At 38.6% G+C, this 20,267-nt stretch overlaps 1 protein-coding gene across 4 annotated transcripts in view; it reads right to left on the bottom strand.

Annotated features, from left to right (window-relative positions):
• The window catches only part of IQGAP2 (IQ motif containing GTPase activating protein 2), a 123,091-nt gene that overhangs the window by 6,459 nt on the left and 96,365 nt on the right, over positions 1–20,267 (bottom strand). For all 4 annotated transcript variants that reach the window (XM_054003012.1, XM_054003009.1, XM_054003010.1 and 1 more), the window contains 16 exons: positions 16,532–16,693; positions 15,213–15,355; positions 14,117–14,287; positions 12,568–12,651; positions 11,792–11,863; positions 11,560–11,629; positions 11,047–11,255; positions 10,144–10,293; positions 9,201–9,364; positions 8,518–8,742; positions 7,781–7,921; positions 7,354–7,438; positions 5,699–5,931; positions 3,525–3,657; positions 1,987–2,089; positions 958–1,099 (listed from right to left, as the gene is read on the bottom strand). In XM_054003012.1, coding sequence (XP_053858987.1) covers positions 958–1,099; positions 1,987–2,089; positions 3,525–3,657; positions 5,699–5,931; positions 7,354–7,438; positions 7,781–7,921; positions 8,518–8,742; positions 9,201–9,364; positions 10,144–10,293; positions 11,047–11,255; positions 11,560–11,629; positions 11,792–11,863; positions 12,568–12,651; positions 14,117–14,287; positions 15,213–15,355; positions 16,532–16,693 — 2,287 coding nt within the window. The remainder of the gene's footprint in view (positions 1–957; positions 1,100–1,986; positions 2,090–3,524; positions 3,658–5,698; positions 5,932–7,353; positions 7,439–7,780; positions 7,922–8,517; positions 8,743–9,200; positions 9,365–10,143; positions 10,294–11,046; positions 11,256–11,559; positions 11,630–11,791; positions 11,864–12,567; positions 12,652–14,116; positions 14,288–15,212; positions 15,356–16,531; positions 16,694–20,267) is intronic.

Genomic DNA, 20,267 nt, shown 5'->3' with positions numbered 1-20,267 from the left:
TGACAATATTTAGATGATATAACCTAATAGTTTAAAGTGATAGTCTACAAAGGTACAGTTGCTTCTTCAGAAGTAAAACTTCACACTATCGAACAAATCCAGAATACTTATTCCTGGTTAAAGAAAACCCAAACATCTTAATAGATCAGATTTGAATTACAGCCCATGTCTCTCCTCCTAGTTATTGGTGCTGTCTTTCCCTTTTAAAGTGAACTTTTGCCTTCACAACTGTGAGGTACATATAAGCACAGTAATAGAACATTCTGTTCTCCTCCTTACTCTGATTGTACTAGGATTTTAAGTAGGCCAATCCCTTTTCAGGATAGCTTGAACTAACATCAAAAGATGGGTGCCAATAATGTGAAACAAAGTGCTGTTATATAATTAATTTGCACTATAAGGTAGTCTATACTATAAAGTATTCCAGAGTATCCCTGTAGCCATTTTTTAATTTGTCCTCAAGACAGAATAAACATAATTTTCTTTCCTGGATAAAAGCATGCAGCATGCCTTATTCCTGCTGAAGTAACAGTTACATTCTTTTCATATGGTTGATGTCAGTATATCAGAAAAGTGTTTATTTTTGAGGGAGAGGAAAAGACCTGGGAATACTGTCTGACCCTTATAAGTGTAGACTGCTTTTCATCTCTTTTTCCCAAGGCTGTGGCATTTTAAAGCAGAGTGCTTTTACAGCTTCACAAAAAACATTTCCTAGATAATGATGCAGTCATGCTCCAAAACACAAATGGCAATATCTTTCTTTTTCTGGAAAAACTGACTGTTCTTCTGACTTTTCCAAAAGTTTAAGTAGCACTGAACACAAACTGGCTTTTGACAACTGAATGCACTCAGCACCCACAGAAATGCACTTAAGCAGGGTAAATGTTTAAAAAGCAATATTTAAAAACAAACAAACAATAAGCATTGCCAGAATATAAAGGTTTGAGCAAAACGTACTTTATCATCAAACTTTTGAGATCTTGATCTTCACCTTCTCGCAATTCATATTTGCTTGTTAGAGACAGTGAAATCTCTGTTTTTGCAAGTTGATTCAGTGTGCTTTCCCTGTTGGGATCATTGGGATCAACAGCTCCTTCCCCTGAAAGGAAACATATTTTACTCCAAGTGTTCAAATTTTCTCATGATTCAGTACATGAAGCAAACAAGTACCTAGATGAATCACTGTAAACCATCAGAAATATTAAGCTTATTATATAGTGCCTCCATGTCGATCCTCTTAGAAGCAGTGTTTTTTTGGACATTGAACAATCAAAACAATAACTTAGCTATTTATAAGCCCAGTTACAATATTTTGGAAATTACACCAATCCTTGCTTTTCCAGCTCCTGATGTGCAAAAGACTTTCATGTTGTCTTCTCAAAGAATAATACAAACAATGTAACATCCTTTATCCTAACGTGCAGTGATAATGAAGACATGGAAGAGTATCAGCTATGTTAACAGGCTATTCACTTGAATGTTGATGTTATCCATGACTCCTAGCTACTTTCTATACACTTTTCTACAATAAATGCAAATTAAGTATCAGTCAAATGCATTATTTTCTAAGAAATTTGTATAATTTTTAAAAAGTAATTTTTATTTGGATAATTAAGTATCAAAAGAAAAAATGTCTAGTTTTAAAATTCTCTATATACTTTTTCTAAGTTTCTACCCAACACTAGCAGATCTTAAGACCCGATTGTTAAAAAAAAAAAAATCACTTAGTTTCCTATCTGCACAAGTGGATCATTCAAAATATTAGTAATGTTTGGATTTTGAATCATAGATTAAATTTTAGAGTCAGAACTGCAGTGAAGAAAAAGGTTCAAATATAAGGTGCAATGTTACAGTAAGTGTATGGAAAATAATTCATTTTCACAGAGAAGCAGAAGTTATTGCTCTGAGAGACACAAGAGTAAGTCAAGCCTCTGTTTAATTCTGTCCCTAAAATGAAGTTACCCATAAAGACAAAAAATAACATACCAAGGAATGATTCTATATCAGGAACAGGTCCCAGACCTTCCAGCAATTCATTCAGCAGGTCATTAGTCTCAGTGGCAATGGCATCTTGGTGTTCCAAAAGCAGCTATAAACAAATGTAAGTGAAATCATCATCCACAAAACCTTTCCTGGTATCTTTATACTTGAAACTAAGTCTGGAAACTAAATGTTGAAAAACACAGACACAGATCACAGTCATGATCAGGATTATGGAGGACCTTCCCAAGGCCAGGAAGCACCCTGGATTCTGGGCTAGAGTTTAGAGATCCCCTTGCTGTAAAAACAATCCCCTTGCTTTTTCCTCCAGCTGTTGTCTCTGGAGTGCTAAATATCATGGCTGAGCAGAAGATTTGCAGTGAGGATAAAAGAAGTCCTAATCATCACAGAATAAAGGATGATAATCTCAAGCAGAGCATTTTGGTGCTGCATCCTTAACACACAAAGGAACAAAGACAGTGCTGGTGACGCATAGAAGGACACCCATTTTCTATATATCCATTCCAGTAGCTTACAACAGTGTCAGTGATACCTTTCAGAAAGGACTGTATTTTCTATGTGAGGGTGCTCTGCAGCACCCACTGCACCTAATAGACATGTTATGCCAGTCACTAGGTTCACTAAAAGGACTAATGTTCACATATAACTTCTGGTCATTACCTGCAGGCATAGGTCTGTTGCGTCAAAAATTAAAAGAACAGGCACAAAGACAAACCAGAAAATTTTTTAGCAGATGAAGTTATTAATTTTCAGATTCGTTATTACTTGAATAAAACTAACTTATAGAGTGGCCTACTGTGAGTTGGGTGTTCTACCTTTTCCATAGTGTATCTGGCAGTATTTGAGAGAGATTCCTTTGTGCTGTTTGTAGGCTTTTTTTTTTTTTTGACGGGGGAATTGTTGTGGTTTTTTTTTTTGACTTGGGTGGGGGGACACACAGGGGACATATTGCAAGCCAGGAAACAGATGGTAGTATCCCAGTTTTAGTAGGAACATGTGGTAAATATTTAACTTATACCCTATTAAGTCATACTGTAGACTGCAGTTATTTTGCTCTTTATCCACAGTAAGAACAGGAATGATACCACAGCGTCAATTTTTCTAAATCAGATGTTTTCTTCTGCTTCCAACAAGTCACATGACAGAACGCCAGAGCCACAACATACAATTTCTATTCCTAAAGGCTTTCCTTCAAACTGCTTTCACTTTCTTATCCAAGACAGACAATTGTTTTAAAGTTAGAAAAGGCACATAAGACTGGAACACAATTGTTCTTTCCCCTCGTCAGAAAGTGTTACATACTAATTTTTATTGAAGACGATGCTTGTGCATGAAAGCAGCATTTGCAGTTTTCCTAGGGGGAAAAAATCTAATATTCAGCTTCAGAACATCTCAGAGATGAAGTGAAGAAATTACTTCATAAATAAGAATGAAAACTAAGCTTTGCCCCAAGAGTGTTAGCTGCAAATATTTGATAATCTGTATGCTATAGTCCATTGACTAGTCTGTTTTGATTAACTTACTGAATGGGTATTGATAATTTCTTCAATGGAGATATATATGACAGGCTTGCTAAGGGTCACCATATCAGAGTATTCATCAATATTGAATTTCTCCTCTGGTTCAGGAACATCACATGCTGCTTGAAAAAAATTCCTAAGAGAAAATGATAAAGACTTCAATAATTGTCCCTTATAAATTCACTTTATTTAGCCTGTATAAAAAAGTCACAGTCATGTCTTTGGCATGCATTATGTTTCTCTTATAACCTGCAATCTACCCTCAATGTTTCAAGGAGACAACACGTCAATACAAGTGATAAAATCTTCTCTTTCCTGGGTAGCTGCTGGAAGAATGTTTCAAAGGAGTTGGATTTTCCCCCTACTTATTAAACAATGTAAATTTTAAGGACTTAGAGAAATATCTATTAATGGCCTAGAAATTATAAAAGGATTTCTCTCTTATTTTATGAAGGCACTTTGCAGTATGTGGTGTGCTGAGAAGGAATTGATTGAAATAGATGCACAAAATTCCCATTTGTGCGACAAATGTTTACATTGCTGTTAGGCAGAAAAGGAGCTGTTCAAAATGAGAGAAAATGTAGTATTGTTTATAAATATAAGAATCCTGAGAGGAAAAAATGCAGTATGGTTGAAGTGTTACTTCAGTGTGACTAGCATGCACATGGAGTACTGAGACTTGCTTCCCAAAACGACAACTGGTGTTTCTCCAAGCTACTGACTTATTCAGGGATGTGCACAGACAACCAAGTACCAGCAGGGTCCTCTTGTAGAGAACCACTTTGCTTTCTGAAGTGACCTGAAATGGGGCAGCTGGGAAAAACAGGGTTTTAGATTATGCTTATGGGTTTGCTCCAGGAGCCATTTTATGCTAGCCCTATGGTGTTGAAGAGGATACATGTTTCAGGTTCACAGCACCTTTGAAGTATTAGAAAAGAATAATTAAAAATAAAAAAGAAGAAAGAAAATGGGCTGAGATTCTTCATTTTGGAGAGGAAAAGCTGGGGACTACACATCAAGTTGTACAAAATGACAGTGGTATTGCATGAGATGTGTGCAGAATTCATTAATCAGTCCAAAAAATAATGGCCAATAGGGTATGCAATGAAACTGCAGGACAATTTTAATTTTAACTGACAGGTAGCAAACTTCTAAATATTGCTACAGGAATTGTGAAGGCAGATGATCTCAAAGGCTTAGGAAGGGTGTGGACAAATTCCTGCACAAGTTCATAAATGCAGAGTAAAAGATCTAGGCAGGCTTAATGGCTTTGAGCATAGCTAACATTGCTAATATTGATCTAAAGGGGAACAGGTAGCTAAGAGCAGACACTGTTGCTGTCTAAGAAGGGCTTAGTTAAAGTACAGAGCACAGGCATACAGATATTTAAGTTAGCTTAATTAGGAGACTGATTCTTCCTTTTGTAGCAGTCAAGGGCTGACTAGAGCAGGGCTCTTTTGTTAGCTTTTGTTATTCTAGCTGTAACACTTTCTACCTTATAGCTTCTTTATGTTTATGAAATACCCTTAAACACTTCATTAAAATTACTAAGTTGAATTGTCTCTGTGTCCATGGTTGACATCTCTCAAGGAAACCCATTATATGAACAGTGCATTTGCTTTCACAAAGGGCAGACACTAAAAACAGAAATTCTGAGTGCAAGTTTATTGCAAAACCCAACAACACGACGTAATAGCAATGAATGCGCAATAACCCCAAAGAACTTGTGTCCCAGAATGTAGGAAAACATGCAGTTTCCTATGACTGCAAGATAAAAGTATAGAATCTGTCAGCAAAGATGAGAGAATAAAAACAAACCCTACAACTTTTCCCTGACAAATATTTTTTTTCTTCCTCAGACAAATGTTCAGATGTCCTCCCAAATCAAAGCAGACATTGACTCTTCTGGATGAGTTACCTCAATCTGTTCTCAGTCTCTACTTTCAGTAAGGAACTGCAAGCAAGAGAGCAGAGATGATCTCAAATTAATGCACAAGATGAAATACAAACTGTTACTCCTGCTCCAGTTTCCTTGTCAGTGAGCATTTCTCTTTGCCATACCACTCAACATTTTTAATATTTTGAACAGGAAATTCCTATCAACAAGGGGTCCACCTCCTTTACACATCCTAGAGGAAAGCTCTTACTCTGTAGGTATTTGTGAGGGCTGTGCATACCTGAACTTCTGGTACGTCTGTGAGAGGTAAGTGTTCATAGAAGACAGATGTTCACTTTCTCCTTCAAAGAGTTTGTTAGAAGCAGCGTGCTGGAGGACTTTTGCCACACAGCCTAGGTTCCTTCTCTGGTCAGGGTGTATCTGGCCCCCAGCTGTTATATCAATTATATCAAAGCCATCAGGAGCAACTATGGCAGGGTTCATGAAGCGATAGTACAGAAGGTTGCCAACAATCTAAAGAAACAGAGAAAAAAGTTAAGAGAACTTCCCTTTGCATACATACTTCCCTTACAAAACATGACCAATCATTTCTACTTCTAAATTAGACCATAGAGACTGGTGCTAGAAGAATCCTTAAGACACACATTACCTATGGGGCTAACTGGAAGGACCTCTTATATGATACTCCTCCTACAACACACCTCTGTGAACAGCAGTTATGGACTTCTACCACCACATTTCAATTAGATACTGGCTTTAGTTCAGCTAATGCAAGACATGGAGTTGCACACAAACACAGCTCTTCTAAATTTTGCAAGATTCCACTCCCAAGGCTCATTCTCTGAAGTCCTGCAGATACTGGCAGCATTTAACGCACTTGTTGATAAGGGGACCCTTATCAAAGGGACTGGACTGCAATGCAGCTCTAGAACTCTAGAGAACAGATTTCCCAAACTGCAGTTTCTGTAACAATGCTACAGCATCTTCTGAAGATGGCAATTCAAAGAATTCCTGGTCTCAGAAACAGACAGGACTTTGTTTTCTGCAATTTGTTTTTGCTTATATGTATGCACCTGCAGAACTTCCAGCTTACACATTTAAAGGCTTTCAACTGGGTATTCCATTTACTATCTAAGTTTTTTAATGTGCTGAGCAGTCTTTTAAATCTGTATTGCTGGAGTGATGGACAGTGAAGTTCTGCTAAAATGAAAACCTTTTACTTTTAGAACCATGTAATTAAACCAATAAAAGGGTCTTTATTGAAGTGCAAAATAGTCCTAATTTGACAGGGTTGTCAGTCTCTCAGCTGTTTGGAAGGCTTATGGAGCAATTCCCCTAAGTCCTCTGAAGAGCCTCTATGGCTGTGGTAGGGTAACCATAGCCATTGTGCCAGTACCATACTTATCACTCACACCTCATTTTTCAGTCTGTACAAATGCCATTTCTACAACTTTTACAAGTATCTTAAGTGCAATGTAATCCAAGTGTAGTATAATCTACTCAAACTTTTCTTTTAGAAACCTTCCTCATTGGATTTAAATTACAATTTCTTAACATGTTAACAACTTTAGATAGGGGAGAAGAAATGGACTACAGTGCTCTCCAATGAAAGGGCTGGTGATGACAAGGAACTCACTACCAATCCAAGCCCCAGTATGATTCAGATAAACTCCAGTCTTGTCAGTACAGTTACTATCCAAAACAGGTTGAGCACCCTCTTCCATAAGAATTGCTGAGCACCCAGATTAACATACCTACAATTGTGGCAACAGAATTCCCTTCTCCACTTCCTCAACCCCTTTGCAACTCAATAAGAAGCGCAAAATTCCTTCAAGAAATGCTGCTTTCCCAGTTTCTCAGAATATTTAGTGTTAATAAAAATCCACTTTGCCATTAAAACAACAAGCTGCTGGTAGTGTGCCCTAGGAAGTTTACCTTTAATAGTTCATCTTCAGTTGCATCCGGGAATTTCTCATGGAGTGAGCTCTTCAGAACTTTGGCTATGTATCTCATTCCATAACTACAGATAGAACAGATGAAAAGGCAAAATATTGGAAAATACTTAGATGAAACAGAAAGCAATCATTCTAGTCAGCTTAAGTTAAGAGTGGCTTTTTGCCCACTCCCTTGACACACAGGAATGAGTTGATAATGGAAAACACAAAACGTTTCAAGTACAGGGAGAGATTTGCCAGGCTGCTAAAGCAGGCAGAGAAACCACTCCCTCTACTGGGCATCTCATCCGAGAGGAAGTATCACAAGCCTTTGAAAGCATGGAAAGGATTTGAAAGGATCTCCATCACAGAGGTTCAAGTGAACTGCATGTGAACTGCCGCTTGGAGAGTCCTAACACAGCACTTACGGCATCATACTGAGAGAAGAGAATATGGATGTGAGAACTTTGTCAGTTACTGCTCGCAAACTCTGAATAGATGATTCCAGTTTATTGACCACTTCTGCATGTGCCAGCGCTTGTTCTGTGGTCACATCGTATGGCAATTTGCTGCAAAGCAAAAAAATAAACATGAAACCAGGTTAAATACATTTGAGAATAAAATACTTTTTTATTTCCATAAGGGCCATCAAAGAACAAAAATCTGACAAATACAACTGAAGCTGGATTTTGTTACTAAAAGTCTTACATGCTTTGGCTTCCTTTTTTTGAAAGTAAGTAATTTGCTTAGTTGGGGGTGCACATGTTATCATGTACCTTCCCTTAATATCAAAAGTAGAATACAAATATAAAGCATGCATCTCCACATCCCTATCCCAGCATAGCTCATCAAAAGCCTGGGATACTACTAATATGCTGTTAGTAAAAAAACACTTAAGTTGTTCCACGGCATAATCTATTACATTTACAAAGATTAAGTAATTTACTTTGGAAGGTCATGACAATGAAAGTGATCCTTTCATTTTTCAGAACAAGTTAAAGCACCTGTTTGTCAAGCATCTCTCCCCAAAATCTCTCTGCTGGAGGAAGATTGAGAAGGAGTGCATGGGCACAAGTACAGGACAATTTGTCAGAGAAAGAATAGGAAAGCAGACCTGAGGGATTCCTCATGTGTATGTTACAATATGTCCAGCTTCCTAACTCACCTGGCCTCACCAGTCTGCATTTCTAGCTGGTTTACCCATGCCTTGTAGACATCCACAGGACTAGTGTTGATTATGAGAGATTTGTCCTCCATGATTTCTTTCACCACCGGGGCCAGGAGCTGGCGCAGAGTATTCTGTCCACGAGCGCCTCGATTGAAGCTGACAACCATCTTAATGACAGTGGGGTTTCCAGTAACGATATCCTGGATCTGGTCTACCTTAGAACTGTATCAGAAACAGAAGAGTTCTGACTTATATGTGCAGTTATCCATATTTTCAAATCCCACACTTTAAAAACTACTCTATTTCTATGTTGAAAACTCTTTCTTAAGGCATTTTTATAAAATAAGGTGGTATATAGAGACTGCCATCTGAATTCTACATGTGTTATAGTAATGTCCCGGAACATAGCATAGTCCATGGCAGCTAATTTATGCCTGATTCAGACCCAAATACCTGTTCAGCCAGTATACGATCTGCCATAGGAAGGTTTTTTTTCCTTGAATCAGCAATCACTTGAGTTTTAAGAGTAACACCCAGAGAACGAAGTTCTCTTATAATAAAATTATATATGTAATTTTATGGTAGTTTAAAGATTAACCACCAATTTCCTTTAAGCATGAAGCATTCATTGAACTGTCTAAAACACAAACTAGCTGAATACTTTCTGTGATTGCACATACGTTATCTCCTCTTTTAGAGCAGTTTTGAAGAGTTTGAGAAGCAGGTATTCTTCCCGTTGATTGGAGGCATAGTTGTATAGAGTGAAGATGACTGTATCCATAAACTTTGTTGATTTGTTTTGTGGCATCTGGAAAATCAGCTTTGCCAGATATGTGGGATTAGTCTACAAAGCAAAAAAAAAAGACTTGCATATGGCTGTCCAGGACAAACTCCCCCCAACGGGAGGGCAGCTCTCTACATTTGTTCACGCCTACAGCACTTATGTTGACTCAAATACATGTCACTTTTCCTTATATGTTTTACTTTTCTGCAAATCCTAGTATGTAAGAAACCCCAAATACCCCACAATCTGTGAAAAGCTCCATTAAGGATTTTATTTGCAGCTTCTGCATAGTACCTTTCTGCATCTAGTCTATGTATTTGATGACAACTAGAATTTACCATATGACAATAGCTATCTACCAAGAAAACTTTGCATAATACATGTCTACTTTGGAGGGCATCTGCCCTGGGAGGATATAGAATTTTCTAAAAAAATGTCAGTGAGGTCAGATAAAAAAAAGTACAAGAACGGATACATCGTATTCTGTCAACTGCATTGCAGACCACTTCCCTTCCACCCTGTACAATGTACACCACTAGTGACAATAATTTACGGGGACTACATGGAGGTAAACATTTGTCTTCAGACAATGTTCTGTACAGACTGAAGTATGCTTAAGCGAAAACCAGCCATATTTGCTGCACATTTTAAAAACAACAAAGATCTTCTCAGTTATAGGAAGTATTAGAAATTGGTCATAGTGTCTGCTGCAGTCTGCATGTTATTTGGAAATATTTTCATAATCACTACTACAATCATTTAAAAAATAGTAGTACAATATATTTCTAGTTTTTCTGCAAAAAATTGCTGCCATGTTAATTTTTGCATTAAAATTTTACCTGTAGAAGGTAGAATAAGTGTTGATATGCCTCCAATTTTTTTCTTCTCTCCTTACTCAAACCTTTGATGCCCTGTTTGTCAACCGTAACCATCTCTTCTAGTTGACTTTTGCTCTTTTTGTTAAGTTTCTTACTGTGCAGTACCACATCCTGCAGAAAGATGATCAAAACTCAGGAATATATATTCACAAAACAGGCAGATTGCAAAAATGAACATTTTCCCAACTATGTTAAATGCAGTATTACTCCAAATGCCTTAATTAGCAACTTTGTAAATTTTGCTGCGCTATTCACTACCCAGTTTTTTAACATCTTTATCTTTCACCCATATGGCTTACTAACAATGATTGTATGAGGTCTGATCTCCTATACAGGAGATCCTGTAATTCATGATTAATTAGAATTGAACAAGCTGTTCAATATGATTCAATATTGAAGATAATCAATATGATTCAATTAGCATTGAACAAGCTGTTCAATATAATCAGAAGTCTACTCTATTCTAACACAGAAAAGATGTAAAAGATTTTAAATCTGCCAAGTAATTACTATTGTCCACAACTGGTATAACACAGTGACATTCAATGCAGGACAACAGAACAACATCTAGCACAAGGCAGAAACATGCAAAGATAGTGCTTAATTTACTAGGAGTGTTTTGTCTAATTGAGGGTGACTGAGAACTAGTACAGGTTGCTCAGATTGTTGGAGATAATCAGCCATCTGGACATGGTCCTGGGACAACCTGCTCTGGATGTCCCTGCTTGTGTAGTGGGTTTGGACCAGATGACCTCCAGAGATCCCTTCCAGCCTCAGCTATGATTGTGTAACCCTGAATTCCTTCAACATGGGGATGTGCTTCAACATGGGGCTACCAAGGGAGCCTGAACAGACCGCACTGACCTGAAGAGTGATTCTGTTTTTCACCAGCAGTCCAATCTTTATATCCATTAAGTTCAAATCCTTCTCCAGCTGTTGATTGGATCGAATTTTTGTAACCACTTCTTCCCTTAACCTTGTTACTTCCAGTTCTTCTTGAAAGTCTAAGTCACTTTGGTCCAAGAGGTAGGCAAATTTGCGCAGAACAGTCAAGGGTGGATTTTCAGCACCAACTACAGTTAAGAAAATAAGCTTGTTAGTTGATATAATATTGAACATCCCTAAAGCCCTCAGGAAACTCATCACTATGCAGAAAATTTGAAGTTTATGCCAGTTAGCAATATTTTTGTCACACTTTAAAAGTACAGCTATGCAAAATAGTTTCAGCTGTAGAGCAATTGTGTTACAAACGCTTGCACCCACTTTTGAAGTTAAATAAGAGACTGAGAAATCTCATGTGAAACTTCTAAAAAAACCTGACTGAGCACAGTAACATACTTGTCCCCAAACATACAACATCCAAATGTCACTACTTACTTAGTGTTCTGTAGTCCTCCCTGGCCTTGTTTGCTCTAAGAAATGCTTGTATCTTCACAATTTGGTCATTCTGAAAGGAATCAAGATTAGGCAAAATAATTAGTTGTGACACACTTCTGCTCAGAAACATACTGCAAAACTTGCACCCTCTTTCCCGTTTCCCAAAATTGCTCCTGCAGTCATATAATCTTGCTTCAATGCTTCATGTTCAAAATGGAGAAAAATTACTTACATGATCCTTGAAGTATTGTAAGCGGTTCCTGTAAGCTCTCCTTGCTAGCCACATTTTGACCCATGACTGAATCTGAAAATTAAATAAATTTTTAAAAAAAGTTAAGGGACACTGCACAAACTTTTGTGTGTGTGTGTTTATATTTACTTTTGAATGTCTGCTTCTGCAGACATGCTGTTCTCGTGTGCTCAGGGCCATAGATGACTGTACCACCAGGCTCCTTCTGGCCAGTGACCAGATAAAGGTGTTCCCACTAAGCCACTTAATCAAGCTGAGTTCAAGTTTCTACCACCTGTGTGTAACATTATCTTTGGAAATAATTTATACCTTCAGGTTTCAGGTCTAAATTCTAAACCAATCTCCCTCAAAAACAGGAGATCCTGTCACAATATTCCATCTGTGATCTACAATCCAGTTGTCACATCATGGTCCCATTAGCATCTCAGAAAAGTGAGCGCTTTTCAGAGAGAGAGATTTGACAGCTTTTAAGAAAATAATACACTGTCATCCCAAATGTTTTCTAGTTTAGTGTTGGAAAGAGACATGTAAGGAAATCTCTTTCAAGAGCCCCCTCAAGTTCTGCAAAGCCTGTTGGAAATCAAACACAGAGCTTTCAAGAAGCAATTTGCTTAACCTATCAGTTAAACAACTTTGAATGCTACGCATATTTCTGGAAAACCTCCAGCCTGTGCTTCTAGTCTCTGATTCCCAGGTGGTGATGGACTATGTCAAGAGTAAAAACATACTTGGCCCAAAAACACGTTGGGTGTTCTTACCTTAACAATAGCAGCAACATTGCCTTGAAGCACCTTTAATCTGTCAACATAGCTTTTCCTTTGTTTGAATCCTTTCCAGAAAGCCTATTTTAGAGAAGGCAGGAGACCATTATCCCTAGTAAGAAACTAATATTTATTAAATCTATGTAACACACTAAAATCATTAACAGTGTTTATCTTTTAGGAAAATGTGCCATTGTGATAAAGAGATAACTAAGGTATAAGTAAGCTTGCCTCAATTTTTCACGGTGCACTCATACACATCATGTTAATTTTGACCAATCTCAGCACACGTTATTGTCCAGTGCTATATCCTTCACCCTCCTGAATTCATCCTTACTCTTATCACCAGTACACTCACATCCTTAGCATCCCAGTCACTGGCTTCAAACTGGTGAGTTTGGACCAGATGACCTGCTGTGGTCTCTACCAGCCCTACCCATTCTGTCACTCTGTTGCCTCCAGAAATTGTCCCTTACATATCTGGGCCCCCATTGTTCATGCCCTTGCCTCTTTTCCAAGTTAATTCCTTCAGTTGACTGTGTTTGCTAGCTCAGAAACAGACACTTGTCAAGGAACCCAGTGAAAGGGATAACAGATACTTTTACTGCTGCTTTTGCCCATCATCTCTATCAGCCAGTGATACTAGCTTTGTCCTCTATTTGTTGTCTTTCCACAAGTCATTTCTACTTTAATGACAATAGAAAGAAAACAGAGAACTTTATTTACCTACATTTTGAACCTATTCACACAGACTTTGAATTTCTCAAAGTATAATTCTTTACTGGGCTCAGACACCATGCTGGAAAATGAAAAGTCAATCCCAGTAACAACTACCAGTGGTAAAAATATTTGTCATAATGAAGTGTTAAACATAGTTACTGTAGATTAGAAAAATTCTCTTGTGTATTTTTCCTTTTTTTTTTTTTTCTTTTGTGAGTGGGTGGTGGAATGAATTGCTCCTAATAGGAGCTGGATATTTCACCATTTAAAACCAGTGCGCATGCCTCTGTCAGTGTTTGCACCCTCAGCAGAACGTTTCCTTTTGGAGTTCAGCAAACTGGAAACATCCAAGAAATACTGCCTAAAAACACCAGGGCAGCTGCCACACCCTGTCCAGCTATGACTTCATGGAGCAGAAACAAACCACTTCCAACTAGGAATAGTCTAGTAAGGAATGCATTGCTTAAGTCATGCTTTGCCAATGAATTTTTGCTTCGATACTTAACAAATACCTTCTGGTCTTGCAGTTAGGCACACCACAAAAAAATCTGAGCATGTCAGAACAAAGCCAGGGCTGTGCATTAATGAGCTTTTCCCAAGTAGCTTTCACTTGGTGAACGGAGGTGGATGCGATTGATTCTTTTAAAATTGGATAATTGTTATGTGAAAGCACATATATTTGCAGATGTAGAATTTTAAACTTCTGCTGCTGAAAACAGGGAGACAGATCTGTTTGAGAATTTTATCAGGGTAGTAATCAGTTACATCACCTGTTACATGCAAAAAGCAGCCCAAGCCACATTACCTTCTTGTTCTAGAACAGTACCTGTATTTTGATGGCAGACGGTTCCTGGTTTTGAAGATAGGCTTTTCTCTCCTGATAGTTTTTTCTGACTAAGAATCCCCTTGCTCGGGCTTGCAGCCCAACAATCAGATTTTCATTAGCAAGCCACAGCTGCTCTCGATTGTAATCTGCTGTAACTTGCCCGGCAATATTCTGTTAAGAAATGATGGGAAAAGGTCATTTAAAAGACAAAACCATCCTGGGATTTGTACTACGTTCTCTCCATCTCTGCAGTTTATGTTCACCCTATCCAAGTCCCTCTGATTTACCCCTACATTTTAATCAGGAAGAAGTTAGAGCTATGTTGTTACTGCTAAACCCTAAATGAGGGGTAGCCGAACTGCCTTCAAGCTTCGGTTATTCAAGTGGGTATAGTATTCTTTCGTACATTAGCAGGGTTATGCCTTCCTAACACAAGTGTCTTGTACAACTCAGACATTTAGAAATACTAACTGAAGCAGCAAGTTCTCTGTTGAGGACACTCAAGTACTGGTACATTTAGAATTTCAGAAGGACTCACGCTGACTCGAGTTCTTTGTGTAGAGGAGTAAGCGTGTAACTTAGGTTAACTGCATCAGAATATAGAAGAACAAATTATTCAGAGGCTTGTGTGATCTGCTTTGTTCTATTTCACACTAGTGCCAAACCTCTACAGTAAGGGAGCTAAAAATAGCACCCTTATGCTCTTGAATCTGGAGATACAAGGATACTGTCAGAGGATTAGATTTAAACAGAAAATGGTGGTTCCACCTGCTCACAAATACATCATAAAATTATTTGTTATAGGCCAATGCAAAGTCGTATAAAAAGATATGGAAGCATTCAGTCTTTACTCCATTGGTGTCTGCTGATGGTCATTAAAAGAAATGCTGTAACTTCCAGTAAGGAAATCCCTAAATCATTACCTGACACTAGACAGGAGACTGTGTTGCCTATCACTGTCAGCTTAGACTTAAGTTGCTGCTCTTGTCAGAAGCAAATACTGACAAAAAGACAACCTCTTGATAATTTCATGTCTCACACTCTCTCAAATGTTTATGTTGCTTTTGCAATAAAAACCAAAGTTTTAGCCACCTACCTGGATTTCTTCACCAGTTAACCATGAAGCTTTTGGTACAAATCCTTTGGGGGCAACACAGGTACCTTCCTCAGTTTCCACATTGTAATAGTAATCATACATGGCTTTCATTACAAGTTTAATCCATGGACTTTCACTAGAACCTAAAAGCAGTTCATACCATTAGTACACATTTGTGTCCTGTTTCACTGGTAAATTACAGCTCTCCCTACTCATTTCCCCTCCCTGTACTTGCTGTGAAGCCCTTTGACACACAGAATCTCTATATATCTTGGGCCTTTTTGTGGTAAGGATTTTCAGAATACCTGCTAGGTGGATGAGGGTCATTCCTCTAAGAACAAAATGGTGATAAGGCTAAGTGAAAAACTACAAGGTTGGTACAGATCCACTGCCAGCTTCTCCAAACCCTCATTTGTCAAGTTAGTGCTCCTGAAACAGTGTGTCCTCCATCTTACATCATCACTCATAAGACTGCGTTTATAAAAAATATTTTTCTTGTCTTCTGTCCAAATTCTGGACTTACTGACTCTTACCTCACACATGATATTTCCTATATCCACATCATTTTCTTGCTTTTTGCTTTGGTAAATCAGTCTGCATTCTGACAGGCAGGAGAAAACTCATTTCCTCATGGACAAAAGGCCCCAAGATAAAACTAGTAAGGCCTTCAAAATACTCGTGTTGCAAGGTGAAGCATACCCATCTACTGTAAGAACAGGTACTACACTGACAGTAACTTTTTTGCAACCATTAGCTAACCTTGGCTGCTGTTAGTTATGACCAGCTTTTGCAGCTCTAACATGACAACATCCCGCCATCTGCTAAGAATAGATTCTAGCCCCAGCTTTTGCTGGTAACTGCTGCTCTGGCAATGCACAGGGACCATAACTGGGCTGTGAACACTGTCAGATACTGGCTTGATCTTTGACAGCAATCTGTAAGACTGATGTGTGCATCTCTGCATCTGCTAATATGAAAAAATTTGTCAGCAAGTAATATAGTTCATTCTTTCAGAAAACTCATCTATTGACAGTCACAGAGAACTGCCCTAAATTCACTCAGCGGCAGGTCTGAGATTCTAGAAAATCTCAGCTAGACTCTGGAAATCACTAGACTTACTTCTCAGCATGTACTGTGGTCTGCATTATGTGCGCAACAGTACAATGTCACATAAAATGCACTTGGAAAAGTGTAACATTTGTCAAAAGATTTTAAAGCAGCAACTGTCTCCCTCAATTTACAGATACTTCCTGTTCTAGCTGTCTGGTTGCCTCAGTGATATGGACATGTGGAACTGTCCTGTTTCAGAAGTTTTTTACCTTCCATAGTTTTTATGTTCTTGGCTTCAGAGAGGTTCCTGAAGTAAGCTTCAGCACATTCAGCAATGACTCGTAATCCAAACCTTGACTGTAGTATCATCAGGATTGGCTGTGAATCACCTTTCTCCAAGCTCTTGTTAATCATTGATATTCCAACAGCCACTAGGGTCAAATAATAACATAGAAAATGTAAGTCTTGTACTCTATATGCCCATGACTCTAGCCTCCAGAAACTTTGAAAATGGACTTCTAAGACTGGCACACACAGACAACATGGCATACACGGCAATTCAGTGCTTTACCCATTTTCAGCCTCCTTCATAGTTGTAAGGACAAGTATTTTGGAGACCAGCAAGCATGTTAGGTAGAAAGTGTGTGCTCCACCGGGGCTTGGATGCAGCCACAGCACAACTGAGAGCTGTCTGAGGGCAGAGCTGCTCCCCATCAAGTGACATACCAGGTGACAGTAGGGCAAGGGTTGAGGATGGCAAGTACCCACACACTCAGCCTGCCCTAACAGACAGGCCGTCATCTGCTGATCACTTGAGAGCCTTCTAGAAGTACATGAAGTAATTTAGTTACAAGCTGTAAACATTAATATTTACTTCTACCATACAAAATGGGAATTAAAACTAATTGCCTTGAGTAAATTCTTGCAGCAACCTACTCAGCATCCTGAAGCAGCCCTTTCTTGAACTTCCCTCCTCGGGAACTTGTTTAAAGCTAATTAATGGCCTTGAATTTGCCAGAGATGCAGTTTTTGCTTTCAGAACATATAAAAGCACCTTGAGAGGTGATGCTGTGAAGCATGTGCAGACTTCGATGTTACATGGCATTACTCATACTCTAATTCAGGACTTCCTCATGCAGATCCCACCATCACTGAGAGAACAGATTCCACAACACCTGGCAGCATACATGTGGAAGCACGTGCCACTTCAAAAGTACCTTACCCACTAGATGTTTAGGCTGCTTTAGAAATTGCTGCTCTGGTCTTTAAAGGTGTTCCTTCACATCTAAATTCAAGATCCATGCACAGAGGAATAAGTGAATAGAGCTAGAACACCCATTCTGTGCCTTGAAACAGACCTCTAACCAGCACACACATCTGGGAATGTCTTTCTACCATTGCTGTGGCACTGTGATATCCAGGCGTCTGGCCTCAGCAGCATGGAAGCAGAAAAAACTGTGAAGCCACACATTACAGCTGGCTGCTGCTGGCCCCAGACTCATACACAGTCCCATGTGCCTCATCAACTCTGTTCAGCAGTATTTGAATGCTTTCCTTCCTCCTTTTCATCATGTAGTTAAGGGTGCTGGAAGATATTTTTATAAAGACAAAAGAAAACACAACTTAAGCCAAGATTCATTAATGTAGGTCTACTGTCATCTGGCTTTTCCTCATCTTTTAATTAATTATGCCTGTATTTTTGAGGGGAAGTATAAGGAAAGTGTTTATCAGGGAAAAAACTCAACTCAGCAGAAATTATTCCTTTCATTTTAAATGCTAGCAATTAATACTGTGGCTGTTGCTCTAGAGAAAGGCCTGAAAAATCGTAAGATAACTGGGGGTTAGCCATCCCCAACTGCCAGAAAACTGTCAGCTCCATTCTTTTTTTCTAGCAGTTAGGATGCCAGTACCAGATCAACACTGCAAAGGGCTTTTCTCCACACCCATCCTCCCTTTTAAACAGCTGTGATATACAAAGCCACAGTTGTCTGGTGTGATAAGCCTGAACTCTCAACAAGGCCAAAGATCAGCTTTTTCCTATAACTTGGACTGTCTCAGGACACAGACTTCCTGCTTTGACAGACTCTTCCTGTGCAAGACTGAAGTCAGTGTTCAAATCTACTCCTGAAGGCTATACAGCTGATATTTGGCTGATCTCTTTTTGTCCTTCACTTAGATAAGGAGTACAATGGTTGAACTCATTAAAGAAGTGAAGCAAGGTGATGCAAACCACAGAGCAAGCACCACAATAAGTTAGGAAATGCAGCAGCACTTACTAAACACTTCTTCCTAAATAAAGGTAGAAGATACAGAGTCCTTTACTGACAACTTTAGGGACGACTGTAAAAACCTTTCAAAATTTTAATAGTGTATTATTTAATATTTATATAAGGCATAAAAGTTAGTTTGGAAGTGATCAAGACTGTTTCTGTACCTTCTCCTTTTACTGCTTATTTTATTGCCTTTACTGCAGCAATCTCAAAACCACATTTTAAACTGATGAAAAATACATCTCTGACTACCTTGTGAAAGTTTTGGAGTTGTTTGCCTTTCAAAAATAGTGCCTGTGTGATAGATCAAATAAAAGTTCCTTTCAAGTTGTGATCAAGCTGAACTTTAAATTTAGACTACGTGAACACACATGCAAGCTTCCTGAGACAGAATGTGTTGGTTATAGGAAATATCAGGTTCTGTGCTGTGGGGAAATGTTAAATCTCAGGTTTTAGCTGCAAAATCTTACAGCTCTTTAAGAATGTGCTGTGCTGACAGTGCTTCCTTTCAACCCGCAGGGCAGAGTACATGAAATTAGTAATTTTTTCCTAAAAGTGAAATGTTAAAACAGTTCCACTGAGCATCCTTGATTGTGAAAAGCTGTGCATTTACTACCAACAAAAATGATAAGAAAAGATTTTAGTACAAGTGGATGGACCAGTGGTTTACCAATAGAAACATTGTATGGTATTGCTGTATGAATTATGCTGTCCTAATTTCTGCACGCTGCTTATGATACATATTTCTTGATGCTTTTACACCAGTGAAAACAAATGAGGGCATTTTTAAGTTGCTTTAAGGTTTAACTCAAATCTGTTTATAAGCTACACGTTTCCTTCCCTTCTCTGTGCTCCTATGTTTCCTCATGGCTCTGGGTGGCATTCATGGGAAGCAGGTTTTTCCACAAAAGAAGGTATCAGCACTCCTCAGTAGAAGAGCTTGGTTGAGACAATGTGCATGTATCTGACCCTCTCTCAGAAAATGCAAGCCCAGTGCTTTCTATGGATATGTGACCTACAAAAATACTTCAGATATCTTCAGTGTAGCTGGCTTGTTACATGAAGATGATTTTAGTTGTTTAGATCAATTCTAAAGTAACAGTAACACAAAATGCAATGTTCCTGTAGCAGGGATAGCTATTTGTAATGTCCGTCTGTGTTCTCTTCCACCCACGACTTCCCAAGCAGTAACTCCTGACATGCCTGTAGACTCCCAGCAGCCGCACTGCACCAGGGATGGCTGAACACAGCACTGCAGGAATGCACCAACTTCAGCACTTGCATTCACAAGCTCCGAAGGTGCAACAGAAAGAAACACTGACTCACCCAAAGCCAAGTGAAGCAGAAGGCTGACCAACACCCAGTGCCTTGTCTGTGCTGGGCCTGGCCTGGAACAGGCAGGAATGTCACCATGCTCTCCAACATGCCCCATAAACCCAGTGATCCTTGCTTCTACATTGCTTGCCAAAGTTTATTATGTATTATAAATATTTTTTCTAAAATAATCATATTTAACCAAAGCTTTGACAAAAGGTGTTAGAGTCCATTCAGTACACAGCACTCTGACAGATTAAGCCTCAGCATTTTTCTTACAGATTTCCTCTTCCTTACAGATTGGAAGAGCATATACTTTTCAAAAAGAACTAGCATTCCTTGTACACTGCTTTAAAAGTTAATATGTTCCTGATTTTTGTTTGTCAGCAATCCATAAAAGACAATATAAAGAAACATGAAT

This window comes from Vidua macroura, chromosome Z (genome assembly GCF_024509145.1).
Source record: "Vidua macroura isolate BioBank_ID:100142 chromosome Z, ASM2450914v1, whole genome shotgun sequence".
Lineage (NCBI taxonomy): Eukaryota > Metazoa > Chordata > Aves > Passeriformes > Viduidae > Vidua > Vidua macroura.
The sequence above is the reverse complement of the archived record's forward strand: the minus strand, read 5'-3'. Positions and strand labels throughout refer to the sequence as shown.